Raw genomic sequence first — 21253 nt, 5'->3', positions numbered from 1 at the left:
GGAAGGTCTTGAGTTCAATCCTTGGTACCAAAATAAATTAAGGATAAATAAACAAGGATAGTGAATAGGGACTCAATTTTAGTTTCTATTTTTTTTTGTTTGAAAAAAACATGAATTCATGTCACTTAACGATTTGTTTATGGAGGTTGGAGATGGATATGAGAGTGATTTGCTCAACACCCCAGATACAGTAAAAGGCGGAGCCAGGGCCTCTTCGGCAGGCTGACAGTTGGTCTCCCTCCCTTACACCAAGGCCTGCTGGGACTCAGCCTCTACCGAGGGCTGCGGAATGGCCTGAGCTGTTGCTAAATGCTTTCCATGCTTTGGCCGGTTTATGCCTCAACACTGCCATTACTTTGGGTAACATTTTGGGAATGAGGGACTGGTCTTGGAAAAAGGTCTTGGCAAGAAACCAACAGCCGTGCAGTTTGCTGTGTGCTTGCTTTGGAGCTGTCTGGAAGTGTCCTGTGGTGATCCTTCCAGTGCAACTGTTTCAGGTTTTATCTTTGCGTTTGAGGCGACCACCCTCTGCCTGGGAACTATTTCTTCCTCGCATTTATTCATCCCATACATTTGACTCCTGTATGCAACAGTTCTAGTAAAGGCAATATCCCATTGTTGAGGTTTCAATGTTTAGTGGGGGAGATGAACCGTCTACATACAGTGGGAACATACAGCAAGAAAGGAGATTTAGTGATTGGAAAGGACAGCCATCACGGAGATGTGATACTTGAAAAGTGAAGGGCGTGGCTGGGTTTGGTGCCGCAAGTCTCTAATCCCAGCACCCAAGAGGCGGAGGCAGGAGGTTTGTGAGTTGGAGGCCACCCTGGGCTATAGTTCAAGGCCAACCCGAACTAGCACGATCCTGTCTCAACAGACAACAACAAAAGGGAAGGATGTGAGGGAGGGAGGCGTGCACGCATCTGAAGGAGCTTCATCCCGGAGCCCAGCACACAGCTAATGACAGGGTGTCCAGCGAAGGTGTGTGGGGACAAACGAGCGGGTGCGAGCACAGGGCTGGGAAGACTTGTCGATGCGGACTCCGGCGGTAACTTCCCGAAAGGAGGCAGGTCCTCACCCTCCTGCCTTTCTGGCCACACAGCGCTTCCGCACGTGGAGCTGTGCTGCCATCTGCCTCCACTGGTGGAGGAAGTGCAAGAGCCGAGCCAGAATCCCTCCCTCCTCAATGCCTGGTCGGCGTTTCGGAAAGGCGGCGGCAACTAGCGCAGCGGGGTCTCCAGTCCCCTGGCACAATCGCTTTCTCTGTGCCGCTGAGGCTTCCTCGTTCTGGGGGCGGGAACGCCTTCCTTGCGCCGGCTCCGGAACCTTGCCGCTCGGGACACTGTTCCCGGCCCGGAAGCCTGCGCTCCCGGAAGCGGAAATGCCTGCTGGCGTTACACTGGTGCGTTCCGAGTGCCACCGAGGTTGTTCAAGACCTCGCCATGGAGCACGTGACTGAGGGCTCCTGGGAGTCGCTGCCTGTGCCGTTGCACCCGCGGGTGCTGGACACCCTGCGGGAGCTGGGATTCCCGTACATGACGCCGGTGCAGGTATCTCACCCGGGGCCGGACGGGAAGGTGAGGCCGGGAGCCGGGCGGGCACCTGCTTTTTCGGCCGCAGCCTGTGGGTGACAGAGCCAGGCCGCTAAGCCCGGGCTCCTCCCGCGCCGGATCCGGCGGCCCGAGGGGACCCGCGGCTGAGCGCCCTGGCTGTCGCTGTGAGAGCTCCACAACTTAACCTCTCGGCGCGTCACACGCAGTCCCTATGAAACGAGGGAAGTGACGTGCCCCGCCTCCTACGGAGTTAGATTAGACAGGCGTGGGGAAGCTCAGTAGGTGTTCACCGTTCACTGGCAAAAGCCGGGCGTCCTGGTCCCATTGACTCAAGAAGCGTTTATTGGAGGAGCTGATGGGTACCAGGTGATCTGGACTCCTGGAGCTTTGCAATCTTGGTACCTGGTGCGAGGCCTGCAATTCTGGAGCAGGAGCCACCGTAGGGAAAGGAGGAATGAGATCATCTCCCCTGATGCCGAGGGAGGGAGGACTCGGGGGCGATGTGATTCCCCGGAAGGAGCAGGCATAGGAGGGGTCAGCGGCCAGGGCTTCCGACCTGCGTCACCCACTGGAGACTGCGGTGATCGGGAAGGGGCCGGCTCTGGGTTTTGGGGGCCGAGAGGAAAGCCAGCACACGCCCTCGGGCTAGGGGAGGCGAGCTCAGCACCGCACGGGCTTTGTGGCCGAGCATCCTGAGTGATGACAAAAGCCGGGGCTGGGTGCTGCAGGGACCTGGGTTTGGCTGTCAGTGGGGTAGGAAGCCCTCCTGGGTGGTGAGAAGGGAAGGGCAGTGACCGACCTGTGGAGGGGTAGGAGAAGCAGGGGGGCCGTTATCGTTGGCCGAGACACGGCAGTGGGTTGAAGTAGGGTGGGAGCAGTGCCCAGTGAGACGCCAGATTGGGACAGCCCCGGATTGCTGAGAGCCAGGTATGGGGTTATGAAAGAGGGATCTGGAGGGGTAGGGGTGGGGTTCTTAGGTGTCACTGAGGGGCGGCTGCTTGTGTATTTTGGTTTTGTTTAATTAGAGAGTTTGAAACTTCACTGATAGGGGCAGGGGATTTAGCTCAGCGGCATAAGCACCTGCCTCGCAAGCAGGTGGTCGTGAGTTCGATCCCCGGTACCGATTAAAAAAAAAAAGAAAAAGAAAAAGAAACAAACCTCACTGAGATCCCCATAAGGACTGGAAGGGGGAGCAGGTGGGGCTGGAGATAAAAAGTGGGAACTCTGTGTGCCAGGCTTCGAGAATGTAGTGCATGTAGTAACCTCCATCGTGTGACATTGGAGCTCAGTGTCTACAGCTGCCCGGCCACCACCCCTGTCACCAGACATGTCCAGATGAGATGCTTGCTGCAAGGAACTTGATGCACTGGATTTTGAAGAAATTGAAAAAGCCATGCAGGGTGACACGTCTGCAATCTTAGCACTCTGGACGCTGAGGCAGGAGTAAATTCAAGGCCAGCTTGGCCGATGATAGCTAGTTTTTTTTTGTTTTTGTTTTTGTTTTTGTTTTTGTTTTTGTTTTTTTTTGTCTTTTTCATTTTTATCGGTACCAGGGATCGAACTCACAACTGCCTGCTCGCAAGGCAGGCGCTTATGCCGCTGAGCTAAATCCCCAGCCCCAATAATAGCTAGTTTGAAGCCAGTCTGGGATACATAGTGAAATCCTCTCTAAAAAATAAAACCAAAGCAAAAAAAAAAGGAAAATATCTCATTAATTGTGTAATGATCAAATATTCAAGTGACAATGTTTTAGCTGTATTGGATTAAATAATATATATATTTATTTTTGAGACAAGGTTTTACACTGTGTACTTCAAGCTGACCTTGAACTTGCAGTGATCCTCCTGCCTCAGACTCCTGAGTGCTTGGATCATAGGCCTGTGCCACTTCGCTGGGCTTGAATAAAATATATTACTACATTTATTTCACTTGTTTCTTTTTTTTATAGCTACTATTCCTTTTTTTTTTTTTGGAGACAAGATCTCACTATGTAGTCCAGACTGGGTTTGAATTTGGGACATTTCTGTCCTTAGCCTCTCAAGGGCTGGGATTACAGGCTTATACTACCACACCAGCTCATTATTGTGAAGTTCACAAGTTTGGATGTGATTCACATTGTCTTTCTTTTTTTTTTGAGACGGGGTCTCGCTATGCAGTTCAGCCTGGCCTTGAGCTCACTTTGTAGCCCAGGCTGGTCTCAAACTTACAATTATCCTCCCACCTCAGCCTCCCAAGTGCTGGGATTACAGGGGTGAGCCACCACGTGTGGCTCAATTCACTTTGTCTTTCTATTGTGGTCCTCAGGGTACTGTTGATATTTGGGGGAGAAAATGCTGTGTTGTAGGCCTAACTTGGGCACTGCAGAGTATTTTTTAGTGGCCCTGGTGTGTATCCAGCAGAGGCCAGTCACTTTCACCTGGGTTTTGTTTTGTTGAATTGGTATAGGGTCTTTCTGTGTAGCTCAGGCCAGCCTCAAGTTTGTGATTCTCTCGCCTGAGCCTCCTGAGTGATCACAGAAATGTGCCACCATGTCTGGCTCACCCTGGGCTTTGATCATCAAAGATACCTCCAGCTGTTGCCAAGCCTTTCTTAGGTAGAGAGGAGACAGAAGTCACCCGTTCAAGATTTGGCCTGTAGAGGGTTTTAATAGTGTGTTGGGTGCTGTGGCGGGCTGGATGCAGGCTCTGGGGCCCAGGGAAAGAGTCCTGGAGGGAATCTGCTTCAGCTGTAGCTGCTTCAGTCTCTGACACAGAAGAACCGTCTTCTTGTAGGGGCCTTCCAGGATGTGTAAACTAAGAGGATGTATTCGGGTCACTGAGAGGGTCATTGTTCCATGACCCCAGTGCTGGCTGCCTTGGTACTCATGGTCCCATCAGCCACACACTGTCCCTGCAACTTGAGTGTCACAGGAGTTGGTGGCATTCCTTAACCAGTGTCATGCAATCTTTCCCCAGTCTGCAACCATTCCCCTGTTCATGAAGAATAAAGACGTTGCCGCCGAAGCGGTGAGTGCCTTGGGTCTCAGCCGACCACAGTCCCTCTGGGGAGCTGGCATCGGGGAGCAAACTGAAGCCTTCTCCCCCTTGCAGGTCACAGGTAGCGGTAAAACCCTCGCCTTTGTCATCCCCATCCTGGAAGTCCTTCTGAGAAGAGAAGAGAAGTTAAAGAAGAGGCAGGTTAGTCATTGAGTGGTTTGTCATGGCGTGGTCATCAGAGTGTTGACAGCTGGGGAAGGAGCTGGCAGTGGAGTCTCATCATGTTCGGCTTCTGTGTGTTCTCCTTTGCCCCCGTGGCCCTCCAGGGACGGTGGCAGAGCGCACTTGCTTTCCCCTCCTGTCCTATAAGTGGACCCTTCTCATGGCCGGCTTAGTGCCTGGCTTTTTACATTTCTGGGCTTTTCCTTTCTGATTTGGTTGTTGGCTATTGGCTTAGAGTGGCTTGTATGGAAAGTGTGTTAGAAAACTTTCAGGTGTGCGTCATGCTCTTAGTCCTGAATTCAGTGGTCACAGATTAGTGGCAAACAGTAAAAAAGATGTGTTTCAACCAAACCTCCATAACATGAGGTATTGACTGACTGATGAAGGTGTGCCCAAGGGCTTGCAGGAACCTGACCCTGTGCTTCCCGTGGGAGCAGCAGTTCCAGACTCAGTAATGCTGTGGTCACGTGCATAATGACAAGGAATTTGGAGCAGCTGATAAGTGCTGTGACCTGGTGCTTGGTGAAAGCCCAGCACGAGCCGTTTCCCTGGGCATTGGTCCTCCGGGAGAGGTGGTGTGGGCTTGTGCGGTTGGTCTCTGCCTACCCGCTGACCACATCCCTTCCCTGGGGTAGGTGGGTGCCATCATCATCACCCCCACTCGCGAGCTGGCCATTCAGATTGACGAGGTCCTGTCACATTTCACAAAGCGCTTCCCCCAGTTCAGGTGAGTTGAATGCTGATCCTTGACTGCCCTGGACTGATGTCCGGCCTGGCTTGCTCAGAGTCCACTTTCTGTTTTAGCCAGATTCTTTGGATTGGAGGCAGGAACCCTGGAGAAGATGTTGAGAGGTTCAAGCGAGAAGGGTGAGCTTGCTTTCTCTGGCTCCTGGCTGGCCTTGCTGTGGGCCTGGGACCCTAGCCGAGTCCGAGCGTGACATGGGCCTGCCCCCAACCTGGGAGCTCTGCTAGTTCCCTTCTGCTGCCTGGTGCACACTTCCTAGCTCCTCTTCTGGCTCAGGAACCACTCTGACCCCTGCAACCCTTGCTGCGCACCCTGCAGGGTGCTGTGCCCCTCTCCTGGCCGCCTTCCTTCTCTGTGGGATTAGAGGGCTTTGAGGGCTGGGAAGTTTGATGGTCTGGAAATCACCAGTGTTCCCGAGTTCCAGATCGTGTGGCCAGTGTTACCTTTCTTCCCAAAGTGGGAATATCATCGTGGCAACGCCAGGCCGCCTGGAGGACATGTTCCGGAGGAAGGCGGAGGGTTTGGACCTAGCCAGCTGTGTGCGGGCCCTGGATGTCCTGGTGCTGGATGAAGCAGACAGACTTCTGGACATGGGATTTGAAGCCAGGTACTGGATTTTGGGCTCCCCTGGGATGGACCAGCGGTACTGGTAGAAAAAGCAGAGGAGTTCTGTCGTGTTGCATCGGGATTGCTTTCATCCCACACTGGGATTTCAGATCGTCAGGTGGCTCAGGCCTTCAGATTCTGCTATCACGTCCTTCCAGTTCTAGCTTTGACCTCAAAATGCGTTTTCCTTCAGGTTTTTGTTTAATAAACAGCTTTGGGGGATATGTTCAAACACCATTTAAGGGATTCATATAAAGTGTAAGGTGCAGTATGTTTTAGTCTCAAAAAGTTCTTAATTGGGGCTGGGGATTTAGCTCAGTGGCATAAGCTCCTGTCTTGCAAACAGGCAGTCGTGAGTTCGATCCCCGGTACCAATAAAAAGGAAAAAGACAAAAAACAAACAAAAAAATGCTTAATTTCACTCTCTTCTATTTGTGCCCCTCCTCCACTGTACTTTTTGTTTTTCTGTTCTTTTGAGACACGGTCTTGCTGTGCAGTTCAGGCTGGCCTTGAGCTCACTTGGTATCCCAAGCTGGTCTAAAATTTGCAATTATTCTCTTGCCTCAGCCTCCCAAGTGCTGGAATTACAGTTGTTTGCCGCCACACTTGGCGCCTCCATTGCTTATAATTTCACTCCCACTATTGTCAACTATTTTGTTGGCTTCTCTTCCTGTCTTTTTTTTTTGTCTTTTTTACAGGGTCTCAGTTGGTAGTTCAGGCTGGCTTGAACTTACTATGTAGCCCAGGCTGGCCTTGAACTCTAGGCGGTCCTCTTGCCTAGGGCTCCTGAGTGCTGGGATTACAGGTGTGCACCCCCATACCCAGCACTCCACTCTTAAAATACCCCTCTAGTGCTGTGTGCTGGCTGCTGGTAGGCGAGCACTCAAGCCCACGGTGTGCTTCCCCAGCATCAACACCATCCTGGAGCTGCTGCCGAAGCAGAGGAGGACAGGGCTTTTCTCGGCAACACAGACACAGGAGGTGGAGAACTTGGTGCGCGCTGGGCTCCGCAACCCTGTGCGCATCTCGGTGAAGGAGAAGGGCGTGGCGGCCAGCAGCACCCAGAAGACACCCTCGAGGCTGCAGAACTACTACATGGTGGGTCCGGGGGCGGCCGGCGTTCTCGGGATCTGCTGGGGGTCACAAGGAAGTCTGATCTAGAAAACGAGACCCTGTGGCACAGTGTTGAGGGACAGGGCTAGGCCACATGGTCTGAATGACAGAGGAGTGATGTCTTAGGACTGCGTCTGAACCTCCCAGCCCAGAGGACTTGCCCTGGATGTTTGTGTGGCACGTGTGAGAGTGTGCAGGCAGCGCCCTGGGCCCCGAAGTGGGCCCAGCCTGATGGCCGTGTGGGAAATGTGTGGGCAAACGCCTCGTTTCTGACCTGCACCCAGCCCCGTTGTCACTTGCTGTTTCCTCAAGGCCATGGGCAGGTTTGGGGCACTTTGATGGCTCACTCACAAGGTCAGCAGTGTCCTCTCATCCTCCATTGCTGGGCTTTGCCACGGCTTATGTGGCATTGAGAACCCCCAATGTCTGAGGGGGCTTCTCTGGGCCCTGGACGTGGCTGTGTGCACAGAGGCAGTGGGCTGGTGGCTGGGTGAGGCTATTGTCCTGGTCATGTAGAAGGAGCTCAAAGATGAGAAGGCACCCCGTGGTGCTGACCTAGAGAGGTGCTGGGATCTCCTGTGCTTTGCTGAAGTGGGACTTGTGAGTCTGTCCTGGGGAGGGGAGTACTCAGCACTGGTGTTTTGGGGCTTCGTCCCCTGTGGGGTCACTGGTTGCACTGACCGTCGCTACCTGTGAGAGGGGAGGTTTAGGACACAGTAAGGGCTGAGACACCACAGATGCTGCATTTGCCCTTGGGGCTGCACTGAGATGTGGCCCAGAGCAGGAGCAGTGCTCCAGATGGAGATTTAGCTCTGTAGGAACAGGGGCCGTCCCTGTGCCTTAGCGTCTCCAGCAGGGATGGAGTCGTGAGTGGAGTGAAGAGCCAGTGGGGTCTGTCCACGGGTCCCAGGGAGTGGCGGGCCTGCCTTTCTGATGGCCGTGCTTGCCTCACGTGGTGACATTGAGCTGGCAGTGCCTGAACCTGCATTTGTCCCCTGGTGTTGCAGCTGGCAAGGTCACCGAAGAGTGCTGGCGCTTGGGACGACCAGGTGATGCCTTCCTCAGGGCTTTGTGACCTTGTGACTTGATTAACATTTACAGTCTGCAGCCCAGTACATTGATTATCAATTTGTCCTAGAGGACATGGGATTTTGTCACATTGAAGGCTGAAATTGAAATAACTATGGGGATTATTGAGTTTTTAAAAAAATCTTAAAAACTTTCCTTTTTTTGTTGTAGGTATGTAAGGCAGATGAGAAGTTTAACCAGCTGGTACATTTCCTTCGGAACCACAAGCAGGAGAAACACCTGGTCTTTTTCAGGTAACCCGTCTGGGCCCCAGTTAGGGGGCTGGAACTCACCACCCCGCGTGTGCTGAGGGTCGCAGTCCTGGGTCTCAGTTGCAGGCATGAGGGCCTCATGCTGGCGGGGCTTTGGGTTAACAAAAGGCTGCTGAGGCTTGGAGGGTGGACTCTGGATTCCTTCAGCAGGGTTGGGAGGGTCCGGAGGTGTTTCACTGTCATAGCACCGTCAGTATTAGTTTCTGCACAGCCTTGGCCCCTGCCGTGTGCTGTCTGAGCTCCCGGAGCCGCCTGGAGCCACTGAAGGCAGGCGGTGGGGGAGCTGGGAAGAGCGCTGTGAGCTGTGTCTTTGCCTTTTTTTTGATCAGGAGGCAGAAAGCCTTCTTATATGTGCTGCCCTTACTGACTTTGACTGAAGGAGGTGGGCTACATGCTCAGAGTTTTCACTCACCTTTAAGGGATCTAGCCAAGAGTCTTTTTGGGCTGGGGATTTCGCTCAGCGGCATAAGCGCCTGCCTGGCAAGCTCGAGGTCGTGAGTTCAATCCCCAGTACTGCCAAACAAACAAACAAACAAACAAATAATTAATTTAAAAAAAAAAAAAAGGAAGAGATCGGTCTTTCATTGGCCAAGAGGATTTCCGACCCAGAGCTCGGTACAGGTGTCTTTGTGGTCCCACACGCTCCCCAGAGGCTCTGTGGTCAGTCCTGTCCCTGCATCTGTCGCAGGTTGCTCCCTTCCCCAGCTGTAGGGCTGAGCTGGGCAGCAGCCTGAGCCTGTCTCCTCCCTGCAGCACCTGCGCCTGCGTGGAGTACTACGGGAAGGCCCTGCAGGCCCTGGTGAAGGGCGTGACGGTCACGTGCATTCACGGGAAGATGAAGCACAAGCGCAACAAGATCTTCACGGACTTCCGCAGGCTGCAGAGGTGAGCGCTCAGCGCCCTCCCTGGACCTGCACCCATCTCCTACCTGAGCCGCTCCCACCTCGCGTCCTGGCCCTGTGCTTTCCCTGCAGATGTGCAGCCCCGATCCCGCCCCATGCCCTGTGCCCCATGCCCTGTGCCCCACCAGACTGTGGGCCCCAGGAGGACTCGAGTGCCTGGCTCATGCGCACTCCCAGACCTCCTGCCCTGGCCAGTGGACATTTCGGTCAGTTTGTCCCGAGGATGAAACCAGCATTCGGTCAGGATGGTGACCATGCAGCAGGGAGTGGGGTTCTGGTGACCATAGGTTGTTTCTGTTTGTGAAGATAATCATTTCCCATCAGTCACGGTACAACCACACAAAAGCCTTCCCGAGGGCCCAGTGACACAGCCAGCTGTGGTTCCTCAGTCTCAGGTGGAAGTCACACCTGTTCCCAGGTAGCTGCTGAGGGTCCGGCCTGCCACTGTTCAGTTGTTTTTCCACAGAAACACACGAATTAAAGAGAATCCTTCACTTTCCCCGCCACTGCCAGTTTGGGTTAGGAACCTGCAAATTCTGGGAGATTCGTGGGACAGTACAGAAATGGAAATATTGCCACCAGTCAGGATTGCTTCCCCGAGAACCGGAAGCTGGCCGAGGCCAGGACCTGGGGGCTGTGTCTCCTCAGAGCTGCTTTCTCCTCCCGCAGCGGGATCCTGGTGTGCACCGATGTGATGGCCCGGGGCATCGACATTCCTGAAGTCCACTGGGTTTTGCAGTACGACCCACCCAGCAGCGCAAGGTAGGCGTCAGAGGCCTGGCAGCCCTGAGTGTGCAGAACATCGCTTTCCAGTGGGCCTGTTCCCTGGGTGGGTGTGGCAGTGGTGGTGTCGAATTGCAGGCTCCTTTCAGAAACTGAAAGTTCTATAGTAGATGCTTAAGTGAAAAGAAGCAAAACCAGACGTGGAGATGACAGTGGCTTTCCCCAAATCGAGCACCTATTCCTAAGAGATGCTCGCAGATGTAGGGAAGTACGGTGCTCCACACCCCAGGATGAGTGTGGCCGCTTCTGAGGTTAGGGGGCCACTGTCTTTGCTTTTTGTCTGATCAGAGAGAGAGAGAGAGAGAGAGAGAGGGTGTGATTTCACTCAAGCACGATTTTGAGTTGGAAATAAGTGTCTCTAAGTCCTGTCTGTCACCAGTGTCTATTTGTTGCCTGCTGCCGATTCTCCCGCAGGGCAGTGGCTGGGGGTCTCTGAGCCAAGGGCCTGGTGACCTCCTGGGGACACTGGTCTCATCTGTGTCCCCACAGTGCCTTTGTGCATCGCTGCGGCCGCACAGCTCGCATTGGCCATGGCGGTAGTGCCCTCGTGTTCCTGCTGCCCATGGAAGAGGCCTACGTCAATTTCCTTGCCATCAACCAGAAAGTAAGGGCTCCCCTTTCTCCGCACAGAGCAGCCCCCCTCCAGCTGCCGAGACAGCTCTGCGGGGCGCATGTTCCAGCGAGGGTCTTCACAGGAAATCGGAGTTTCAATTCTATTTAAAATATCTTTCTCCCTAAGGAAAATGCTAGGGTTGGGCCTGGGCCTTGTTTGCCACAGTTTTCTGGGGTGCTGGCCGTGCAGGGAGTGCTGGGGTGTGGCGCGGTGGCCAGGGAAGGTGGCGAGCCAGTGCTGTGTGCAGTGCCCGCTGCAGGAGACGCGGCTCCCGAGCGACGCTGTGGACCTTCTGCCAAAGCTGCAGGCCATGGCCCTGGCCGACAGAGCTGTGTTTGAGAAGGGCATGAAGGCATTTGTGTCCCACGTCCAGGCCTACGCCAAGCACGAGTGCAGCCTCATCTTCCGGCTGAAGGGTGAGTCAGGCGGCCGCACACAGCTGTTCCTCTAAGGTGTGAAGTTGCGTTCATTTTGTTAACACACAAACTGGCCACTGGCTGCCGGCTCCTGTTTACTTGGCAGAAGTGGAATTCAGTTTACTCTTAAAATGAACCCATAAAGTTAGAAAAGACTCGATTTTGAGCATTGGTCCACTGTGGATTCCTGAAACTGCCTTTTGGATGTGCTAATTCTGCTATTTTGGTTTAATTAGATCTTGATTTTGCTAGTCTTGCTCGAGGTTTCGCCCTGCTGAGGATGCCCAGGATGCCAGAGCTGAGAGGCAGGCAGTTTCCTGACTTCGTGCCTGTGGATGTTAACACAGACACGATTCCATTTAAAGACAAGGCCAGGGAGAAGCAGAGGCAGAAACTCCTGGAGCAGCGAAGAAAAGAGAAAACAGAAAGTGAAGGGAAAAGGCGATTCATAAAGAATAAAGCGTGGTCGAAGCAGAAGGCCAAAAAGGAAAGGAAGAGAAAAATGAATGAGAAGAGGAAAAGAGAAGAGGTAAGCTTTGCAGTTTTCCTGATTGGTTAAACTCAGCACAAGCTGGGTGTTGCGGCACATGCCTGTCATCCCAGCAGGCTGGGGCCTGAGGCAGGAGGGTCACCGTGAGTCCAAGGCCAGCCTGGGCTACATAGTGAGACCCTGTTCCAAAAAAGCCAAAACCCCAGAAGAGTGGGCAGTGCAGTCTTCTTGAGTAGGAGCTGGGCGAGGCTGCGGGGTTCATGCACTGGGTTGGAGACCAGGGTGGGGAACTCGAGGCGCAAATCACCACCTGCGCTTGTGCACAGTGGCCAAGATTCAGCAGTCTGTTGGTTTCTCCCGCACACAGGGATCCGACATCGAAGATGAGGACATGGAGGAACTTCTCAATGACACAAGACTTTTGAAAAAGCTTAAAAAAGGCAAAATTACCGAAGATGAGTTCGAGAAGGGGTTGCTGCTGAGTGGTAAAAGAGCGACCCGGGCTGCAGACCCCGAGCTGTCTGGGCCGGAAGACGACTGCTGACGCCAGCACCTCAGGTGGTGCGCATCAGAGGACAGCTGGCCTGCTGTGGGGACAGCGCTGTGTGCCCTACTCGGATCCGAGCTGTGGTTCCTACAGATGGACGTGGTTTGTGGGCTGACACTGGTGCCTGCTTTACTGAAACCATTGGACTTGACGTCAGAGAAAACGTAAATGACTCCTGTGGGCACCTAAGTTAACGAGCATGTTCCCTGAGGCTCCCTTCCACTCACTCAACATAAAGGTGCTGAGCAGTACTTGCCTAAGTTCCGAGGAGTGTGCACAGCCCTCCCTGCCCCCATCTCCTGGGCTTCATTTGACCCCTGACCCCTTGCACAGACCATCTGCCCAGTAACAAATGTGCAAGGGTTTTTTCCTTTTTTTGAGAGGGTCTCATGGTGTGGTTCAGGCTGGCCTTATTCACTGTGTAGCCAGGCTGACCTCCAATTCTGATCCTCCCGTCTCAGCCTCTGGGGTGCTGGGATAACTGGCATGCGCCACCACGCCCAGTCAGGGTTTCTGAGAACCACCCAATGCTGTTCCTTGGTGAGTCCCTGAGAAATGAGGCCGCCCAGAAGTCCTGAGGGGCAGTGCTGCTGTCCCTCCTGGCAGAGGACTTGTGCTTTGCTGTGCACCAGGGGGCCTCCAGTGCAGAGTGGCACCAAGGCTAGCATCCAGGGCCCGGAGATTGCAACATCGTGTCAAAGCCTTCACTGTTTATTTGTAAAGATCCTCAGTGTGTTCCAAAGTTTAATTTAAAAAGCCATTCAGGCCCCAAGGCGTGTAAAGGGAATTCCTGACACAGAACCTAGGTGGACAGACTCCCCAAGAGGGAGGTGGCCTGTGCCTCCTGGCTGCACCCTGCAGCACCTTCTCTGCCTTGGTTACAAGGCACGGTGTGCAGCGTCCTGGCCAGCCCTCGGTCACTGCGGCAGAGGGGCTGGCAGGATGGAACACCTCCTTCAGCTGGCATGGTTTCCGTGGGCCCGTGGGGACGGGACGGGGTTGGCGCAGGCTCTGGCCAGCCAGGGTTTACATTGCAACCGACCTGGGTTTCTGGAGACACATGGTGACTGCAGGCTTGTGGAAACTAACTGGGTTTAGGTTTGGTGTTGGAGCAAGTTTAGATGGGACTGAGTCACCAGTGAAAAGATGCTCCAGGCTTGGGGTGTGGGATCCTTCGTCCATGAGTGTCCGTGAAAACCCAGCTGCATCTGGTGGGGCTGTCGGGGTAACGCGGGAGCAGCTAGAGGTAGAGCTTGATGAGCTCGTCACTGACCGCCGAGGGCGTGAGCACGCCTAGGTCCGTGAACAGCAGGGTGATGAGGGACGGGGACGTGTAGTCCACCCACGGGTGCTCCTCCTTGAGGTCCTGCCCTGCCCGCACGGACTTCAGAGTGTCTGCCTTGTACTGTGGGGAGAAGGCCTGTGTCAGGTGAGCTGCTGAGACCCAACCACTGGGTGGGCAGGGGGCTGCTGAGGCCTCTGTGGCCACACGACAGATGTGGCTAAGGACAGAGTCCAACAGTGCCCCCGAGTGCTGGATGGACCCCTCTAGACCTGGGGTGAGCCACTATGTGCCAGGCCTTTGTGTGACAGAGGCCTCCTGTGTCAGGAGCTGCCCCATGCACAGCTAAGGCTGCTTGAGTTCAGTGGCCATAATGACAGGACGGACCATGACCACAGGGGTGGTGTGGGAGTGGGAGCTAAGCCTGGCCCGCTGGTGACAAAGTGGGGACTGCCCTGCCAGCCTCCCTGCCTCCCACAGCACGCACAGGGCTTAACCCGTGTGACAGCGGGAAGTGAAGAACCTTCTGAACATTCTGGATCCTGCAGTTTTGCAGGGACCTGACCCTGCCCCTGAGTAGAACTTGCCTTGAATTTATCGGGGACGTCCTGCTGGTTCAGCGGGAAGAGCCGTACGAACTTGAAGCTCTCCGCAACCACGTAGAAGGGCTTGTTCTGCGCCTTGGCGCACACGGCCATCTGGTTGGTTCCGATCTGGGGGTCAGAGAAAGCGGAAAAGGGTGAGCTTGTGCAAGTGACAGTGTAGGAATCAACATAGTACATGTAATTCTGACTTTGGAGTCAGGACCTTTGCAGACATCTCTCCAAAGATACACAGAGGGCTCCTAGACATAGGGAAGACATTTGGGAACACTGGTTACCATGGAAACATGATCAAAACCAGAGGAGTCCACACACCCAAGGGACTCCAGTAGTGTTCAGGGACATCCACAGGGTGAGCTTGCAGACCAAAGCAGGAGACAACCCAGGTGACCCTGGAGTGGTGGCTGGCGCAGCATGGTCAGTCTGAGCTGCAGGGAAACGGGCCGTACTGGAAAGCGAAGTGCACTGTGAGTGTTCATTTGCTGCTGGGCCGGGGATCTAACTGAGGGCCCTGCACATGCTGGGCCTGCCAGGGCTCTACCATGGAGCTGCACCCCAGCCTTTTCTGCTTTTTATTTTGAGACATGGTCTTGCTGGTCTCAAACTAGTGGTTCTCCTGCCTCAGCCTCCCAGAGTGCTGGGGTTCTGGATGTGGACCACCACACCTGGCTGTCAGGTACCTGGATCTAGAAAAGGCAAACCACAGAGCAGACTAGAGCTGACAGGCTGAGGGGGGAGAACAGAGAGGTTGTGTTTACTGGGTACAGACTTTCTGTCTGAGAAGTTTTCTAAGCAGCTGTCACACTGGCACGATGGGGTAATGTACGGCCCTTCTGCCAAGTCATGTAGGCTTATCGGGTACTTAAAATAGCACGTTTTATGTTTTATATACTGTAATAACCATAAACATTTTTTCATGAAACACTTCAAAATCAAGCAATAATTAAAGAAATTGTAATGAAATATAAAATGTGTTCAATTAAAATGAAAAAAACTAAATCCCACTTCCAATTAAAGCCCATTTTGTGTAAATATGAATTACAAGCTCAATTTAAAGAATTTGGTCTCCAAAGAAGGAAATTTGGCCTGAGTTCAATGGGTCAGGGCAGGAGCTTGGCGAGACCAGGGAGATGAGGAGAAAGGCCACGCAGCGCCTGCACCCTGAGCTCCCCACCTTGTTAATGATGCCTCCGTTCTCAACCACGCCTTCTGCGCCCACAATGACCAGATCTACTTTCTCCATGATGTAGCTGAGAAAATGCAAACAAGATGAAGAATTGGGACTTAGAGTTATGTAAAAAGACAGAGAAGAATAAAAAAAAAACAGGGTCTCACTATGCAGTTCAGGCTGGACTTGAACTCATTTTGTACCCCACGCTGGTCCTGAACTTGCAGTGATCCTCCTGCCTCAGCCTCCCGAGTGCCAGCATTACAGACGTGCATGCCACACTGCCTAGCCGAAAGAGATCTTTTTTTAATCAAGGCCTCAGGGTTTCACAAACACTTCATGCTGGAACCCAGCTGGCGTGCGCACATATGTGTCTGCAGCCTGAGCGGTGTGACCCTGAGGTGATCAGAAGTTGAAATCAAGTGTTACTCAATTTAAAACTCTTGGGAAGTATGGTGTTGCCCACATGTAATCTCATGGGAGGCTGAGGCAGGAAGACTGCAAATTCAAACCCAGCCCGGACAACTTAGTGAGACCTTGTTTCAAAAAAAAGGGCTAGGAATATAGTTCAGTAGAAAGGTCTTGTTTCAATTCCAAGTACCAAGATGAGGAAAAAAAATTAATACGGTAAAGACAATTTTCCTTTTAAAATGACCAGTTTTCCCTCTAAAATCTATTTTATTTCAAGGATAAAAAGAGGAAGAAAAAATAACCTACAATCCTCTATTTTTGCTTTCACTAGCTCAGGTTATCTCAAATAAATAGAAAAATTTTACTTAAAAAAAAAATGACCAGTTAGTAAAGTACTCGAAATGCTTTCTTTGGAGACGTGCCTCGCTCTGAATTCAGGCTGGCTTCAAGTTAGCAGCGGTGCTCCTGCACTGGGACTGCAGATCCCACACCCGGCTCTGAGTGCTCAGTCTAAAACCCATCCTTCACTTCCTCCACTGTGTATTTTCTTTCTAGGTGGTGGCTTGGCTCTGTTTTCCCCTGTGAGACGCACGGACAACCCAGGGACATGTGGCCTTAGTATCAGGAGAAAGGTTGCCTCGTCACGGTCACAGCAGGGCTGTCACTGGTAATCTCGCTGCTGACCCACGCACATGCATGACTGTCCTGGGCAGCACAGGACTGTGCACCAGGTGGTATGACTAGTCCATAGGACAGTCATGCATGTAACCCTAGTGGTTCAAGTTGCTGAGAACTAAAGGAGCACAGTGATCTTGGCATCCTGCTCTTTAGGAGCACTGATGCATGCACACGGCCCCTCTCTGCCAGCACCCTGAGTTCCATGTGCACCACTGAGTCCTCCTGTAACCCACGCCCTGGTAATAGCAGCCAGTGATGAAGAGGCAGCCACGGAGGAGTCAGGGTGGGTCTCACCCTGAGGTCTGAACCCTCCCTTGGAGCCACCCCAGGGCAGTCAAGGACAGGCCAGTGTGGCCAGGACACAAGGACACTTACCCAACAGCAGCATCCAGCACCACAGTGACAGGGACATTGAGGTGGCAGAGGGCTTTGGCCATCTTCTTACTGAAGATGATATTTTAAAGTCATTAGACAAAGACCAAGAAAATCCCATGTGATGTTTGATGAATCACTTAAGGTAGACAGCAATAAACAGGTTAGCTTGAAACTCAGTTAATATGGATGTGCGAAGGCTCCAGGCTAAGGAGAGGAGAGCTGGGGCTCTCTGGGAAAAGAGCGGGAATTTCAGGGAAGTACACTCTTAGGATGCTGGGCAGGAGACAGATTCAGGAGAAAAGGAGAGAGCTTGGCTTTTCCTGTCTTCTGTGAATTACCTACTTCTGCATGGGCAACTGACATCACCACCATCTCCTGTTGTTCCTGGTGTGCACTACAGTCTCCCCCGAGGGCCGGGGACGACTACCCCATGTCATAGCCGGCTCCGGAGCATCGCTGGCGGCCCCAGGCGAAGGGAGGATACTTGCCCTGACAGGTCGGGCTGGGACTCCGTGATGTATACATGAAAGCGCTTCTTGGCCGCCACAGCTGCTTGCAGGACTCGCAGGACCACTCTGGAGCTGGCGTGAGTCAAAATTCGCTGTAGGTGAGACAGTCTGATCAGTTGGACAAGTGCCCAGTGGGCCGGGTGCCAGCCCTGCGCGTCTGTGCGCCTTCACACACGTTGACCAGAACTAGAAAGGGGGCTTCATAGGACACTGGGTTTCAAGCCCATTTTCAAATTGAAAAAGCATTTGGGGCGGTATGGGAACTGAACCCAGGACCTTCACACTAAGCTGCATCTTCAGCCTTTTTTAATCTTTATTCTGAGATGGAGTCTTTCTAAATTGCCCAGGCTGGGCCTAACCTTTGGATTCTCCTGCCGCAGCCTCCCACAGTGCTGGGTAGCTGTGCGCTACCACATCCAGGTCTGTCATTTATTTAATAATGTACTCTAAAGTTTCAGAAGGTGACAATAAAACAGAAGAGTTAAGAGTCAGGAAGCGAGCCAGTGTTTACGGTGAGGGGGCTGAGCCGGCGCTGCAACTGGTCACAGTCAGTGTTTTATGGCACATGCCGGGAGCCTGGGCAGCTCCTGCCCTTGCTCGCTTACGGCTGATTGGCAGCTCTGCCCACTGTGGGAGTGTCAGAAAAGACGTTACGAAGGACATCTCCATCAGCTGGCAAGCATAGTGAGATGATGCTGGGTGTTAACCAGTGAGGAGAGCTGGTCTGTGTGGACTTAGTGAGTTAGATGGCCAGCCCGAAAAACACTTCTTCAGGAGGACATCTTGCTAGACAACTGCTCTGCACTCAGTCCATCCCTCGTCCTGTCCCAGGTTATAGTGACAAGCGTCTATAATGACGCTGTCCACACTGACCGAGCACTGGGCCCCGATGTTTTCCATCTCCGGTAACCCTTGTTGCTCCCCTCATTCACAGATGAGAAAGCTGCAGCTCGGAGAGGTTAAGTGGGCTGCCTCAGGTTACCCTGCGGGTGACGACAGCGCCCAATTCGGCCAAGCAGTCTGATGCCGGGCCCTGCCTTCTGCCATGTGCAGTGCCCGTCTACTCACCGCCCCATCTTTGATGAACGTATGGCACAGGTCAGCGATTTTATTTCTTGACAGGGCTATTCTCCTAAGAAACAGCTCTCCCCGTTCAATCATGATCTTTTTACATTTGGAGTAGTCCTAGGAGGAGACGAGCAGAAGGAGGCCAGCTGAGAGTGGCTGCCGACAGGCGGCAAGTGGGGAGGTTCGGGCGGGAGTGTGGGGCTCACAGAGTACTCCAGGGAAGTGAGGCTGATGAAGCGGAGGAAGAGCTCCCCGCCAGAGGACACCGCCACCGAGGAGTCCACGCCGCACAGCGTCTCTATGGCATTGGTGAGATTCGCTCTCAGGCCCTGGATCGTCTCCCCTGCCATGATCAGATAAGGAAGGTGGTGTTATTTTGGGGCCACAGGCCTTGCCCGGCCTGTGATTCACTGGTCCAGCCCTAGGATGAGGAAGCAGTCGGTGCATCGTGGCCAGACACTGCTGTGGGTGTGCGAGGACAACCAGTGAGTGGGCCGCATTCTGCCATAATGGAGAATGTGGAAAACACATAGCAGTAAAGCCACCAGCTAGGCTATCACAGATGGTAAGGAGGACAGAGAGTAGCAGAATGACGGAGGTGGGGCTGGGGTAACAGGCTGAGGGCCGCATGGGCTGAGCCGGCTAAGAAAGGGCCAGGCATGGACTGTATCAGTGCAAAACCTCACAACAGGAATGAGCTGGGTATAAACTGTGAAGAGGCCAGCAGGGCTGAAGCACAGGCCAATGAGGACAGCACAGAAGGTAACTACGCAGCAGAGGCAGATGAGATCTGCAGGACAGCACAGGGAAGCCTGAGTGTTCAGGTGTTATGTAAGAATGAGGGACATTGGACACTCAGGAATGTGGGGCTGCAGGCCAGGCCTTCAGACTGAAGAAGCCATTATTATTATCACTTTGCTTATACATGCTATACTCCAATGGTTATATTTAGGAGGCTGAATTAGCAGGAATCACAACATACCATGTGACTGCCTGGATTTATTTTGCAGCATTCTCTGCAGGAGTTGCCCAGAATCTGAGATGAGCTCAGCAAACATCTATAAGGTTCAATTATTAACTACTTTAAGCTCCATGGTTAATGCGACAGGAGATATTAGATGATTGCTCTTGATTCAAAGCATATCCCATTTATAGACGAGACTTTGGATGATAACGTGATAAAATAATTGAAATGGAGACAGAAGCTGTGCTTGGGCTGCATCAGCTCATGCAGGCAGAGCGTATCTCTCTTTTTCTACATTGCTAATCATCAGAAGGCTTTCCTGAAGTCCAGAGTGTTCAAAGATAACCTTTACCTTTATCTCTCTTCAAGAACTCCAGCAAAGTCCGGATAGCAGCCACTGCCGAGGCCATGTCAGGATCCTCTTTCATCTGAGACTTAAAGTATTCAATTAACTCTGAGAAGGAAGAAAAAAAGTGACTCATCACATTCATTTAGCAGAATGTGAGAACACAGAGCTTCTTAATGACTGCTGATCTTCAAAAGCAAAATCACTTAAAAATACCATTTTTTTCTGGGTATTTAGTTTTCTGGGTATTTAGTCCTAATGTTGATGTGAGTAGATTTTAATCACTTAATTGCTTGAAAGATCATATTTTAAAAAAACTATTGGGGTATTAAAAAGTTTTGGGCCTTTAAAAAGCTATTGGGCCTGGTGGCACAGGAGGCTGAGGCAGGACGATCACAAGTTCAAGGCCATCCTGGGCTACATGGTGAGTTCAAGGCCAGCCTGAACTACACAGAGACACTCTATGTCAAACACACACACACACACACACACACACAAACAAGCCACCAGGGTGTGTTAGTATACTCCTCTGATCCCTCCCTGCTCTCTGAGAGGCTGAGGCAGCATTGCAAATTTGAACTCAGCTTAAGCAATTTAGCATCTTTGTTAGGACCTGTTTTAAAAGTAAATTAATTTTGAAAAGCTATCAGTGTGCAAGCTATAAAATTTAAGCCCTAGGGCTCAGATAATCTAAAGTCACTCTTACTTTTCAAGGTGGCTAAGTTCTGAGAGAACTCCAAAGTCATGTACCTCTCCAGACAGTCTGTGCCAATTCAAACCTATTCAGACACTCAAAACACACAAGTACACGCACAAGCGCATTTATACGAATGAATTATAACCCTTTCTTTTTCTTTTCTTTCTTTCTTTTTTTTTTTTTTTTTTTGTCTTTTTCGTTTTTATCGGTACCGGGGGTCGAACTCAGGCCTGCCTGCTTGCAAGGCAGGCGCTTATGCCGCTGAGCTAAATCCCCAGCCCCTAACCCTTTCTTTTTTTTTTAACATGCACAGTGTTACATTTATTTCAATTTTTTAAATTAATAAAACATTTTGATGACCACCATGGATGAGAACAGCAAAGAAGCCTTTTGATTCTAGTAGCTGATCCAGCGGAACAGGGATTCCTGCTTCTACTTCATATCTGAAGACATCGAGACCAGGAAAGCCTGCGCCCTCCGCCCGCAGTCTCACGATTCGGCAGGAGCGTGTGTGGGAGTGGGGCCTGCGGCTGCTCTGGGGGCCCATCCCTCAGATATGGGGTCAGCGAGGGAGATTTACTTGACGAGGAGAAACAGCCAGCCAGCAGTCAGAACTCGGACAGCGACTTTCGTGGATTCCAGCCCGGGCATTCGAGATTGGGGGATCCCTAAAAGGCGCTCCGCAGCTCTGGCTTTCCCTGGCTTACCCTTGTCGTCCATGGTGCCCTCCAGACGGCGAAGCTGCAGGGATCCAGAACCACCCGCTGTCTTCTAGTGAGGCAGGCGACCGCGCAAGCTACGACTGACAGCGCGGCGCGCGCCTTTTACGCTACTTCCGGTACTTTGGA

The 21253-nt window shown here is 52.5% G+C and overlaps 2 protein-coding genes across 9 annotated transcripts; one reads left to right on the top strand and one right to left on the bottom strand.

Annotated features, from left to right (window-relative positions):
- The first annotated feature begins 1357 nt into the window (after positions 1–1357).
- On the top strand, positions 1358–12556 carry Ddx55 (DEAD-box helicase 55). Of its 6 annotated transcripts, none has more exons than XM_005000438.4 (14): positions 1359–1550; positions 4508–4558; positions 4643–4729; positions 5386–5477; positions 5555–5617; positions 5953–6102; positions 7010–7199; positions 8454–8536; positions 9308–9439; positions 10126–10218; positions 10729–10843; positions 11100–11268; positions 11505–11797; positions 12126–12556. In XM_005000438.4, the coding sequence occupies exons 1-14, from the start codon at positions 1443–1445 to the stop codon at positions 12300–12302; spliced, it is 1803 nt and encodes a 600-aa protein (XP_005000495.1). In that variant the 5' UTR covers positions 1359–1442; the 3' UTR covers positions 12303–12556. The 6 variants fall into 6 exon arrangements, with proteins under 6 accessions (XP_063081567.1, XP_005000495.1, XP_063081565.1 ...); XM_063225496.1 differs by lacking the exon at positions 1359–1550 and adding an exon at positions 1817–1919; XM_023561998.2 differs by lacking the exon at positions 1359–1550 and adding an exon at positions 1947–2480.
- On the bottom strand, positions 4172–21249 carry Eif2b1 (eukaryotic translation initiation factor 2B subunit alpha). 3 transcript variants are annotated; one of them, XM_063225505.1, is made up of 10 exons: positions 21113–21249; positions 19715–19816; positions 18605–18741; positions 18399–18515; positions 17306–17422; positions 16822–16886; positions 15364–15439; positions 14175–14300; positions 8967–9067; positions 4172–8730 (listed from the first exon to the last, which is right to left on the bottom strand). In XM_063225505.1, the coding sequence occupies exons 1-9, from the start codon at positions 21123–21125 to the stop codon at positions 8978–8980; spliced, it is 843 nt and encodes a 280-aa protein (XP_063081575.1). In that variant the 5' UTR covers positions 21126–21249; the 3' UTR covers positions 4172–8730; positions 8967–8977. The 3 variants fall into 3 exon arrangements, with proteins under 3 accessions (XP_063081575.1, XP_063081574.1, XP_063081573.1); XM_063225504.1 differs by having other exon boundaries at positions 4172–4696; XM_063225503.1 differs by lacking the exons at positions 4172–8730; positions 8967–9067 and adding an exon at positions 12996–13710.
- Between the last annotated feature and the right edge of the window lie 4 nt (positions 21250–21253).

Source organism: Cavia porcellus, unplaced genomic scaffold (genome assembly GCF_034190915.1).
Source record: "Cavia porcellus strain 051 isolate PalLab524CR breed Dunkin Hartley unplaced genomic scaffold, mCavPor4.1 scaffold_16, whole genome shotgun sequence".
Classification (NCBI taxonomy): Eukaryota; Metazoa; Chordata; class Mammalia; order Rodentia; family Caviidae; genus Cavia; species Cavia porcellus.
The sequence above is the reverse complement of the archived record's forward strand: the minus strand, read 5'-3'. Positions and strand labels throughout refer to the sequence as shown.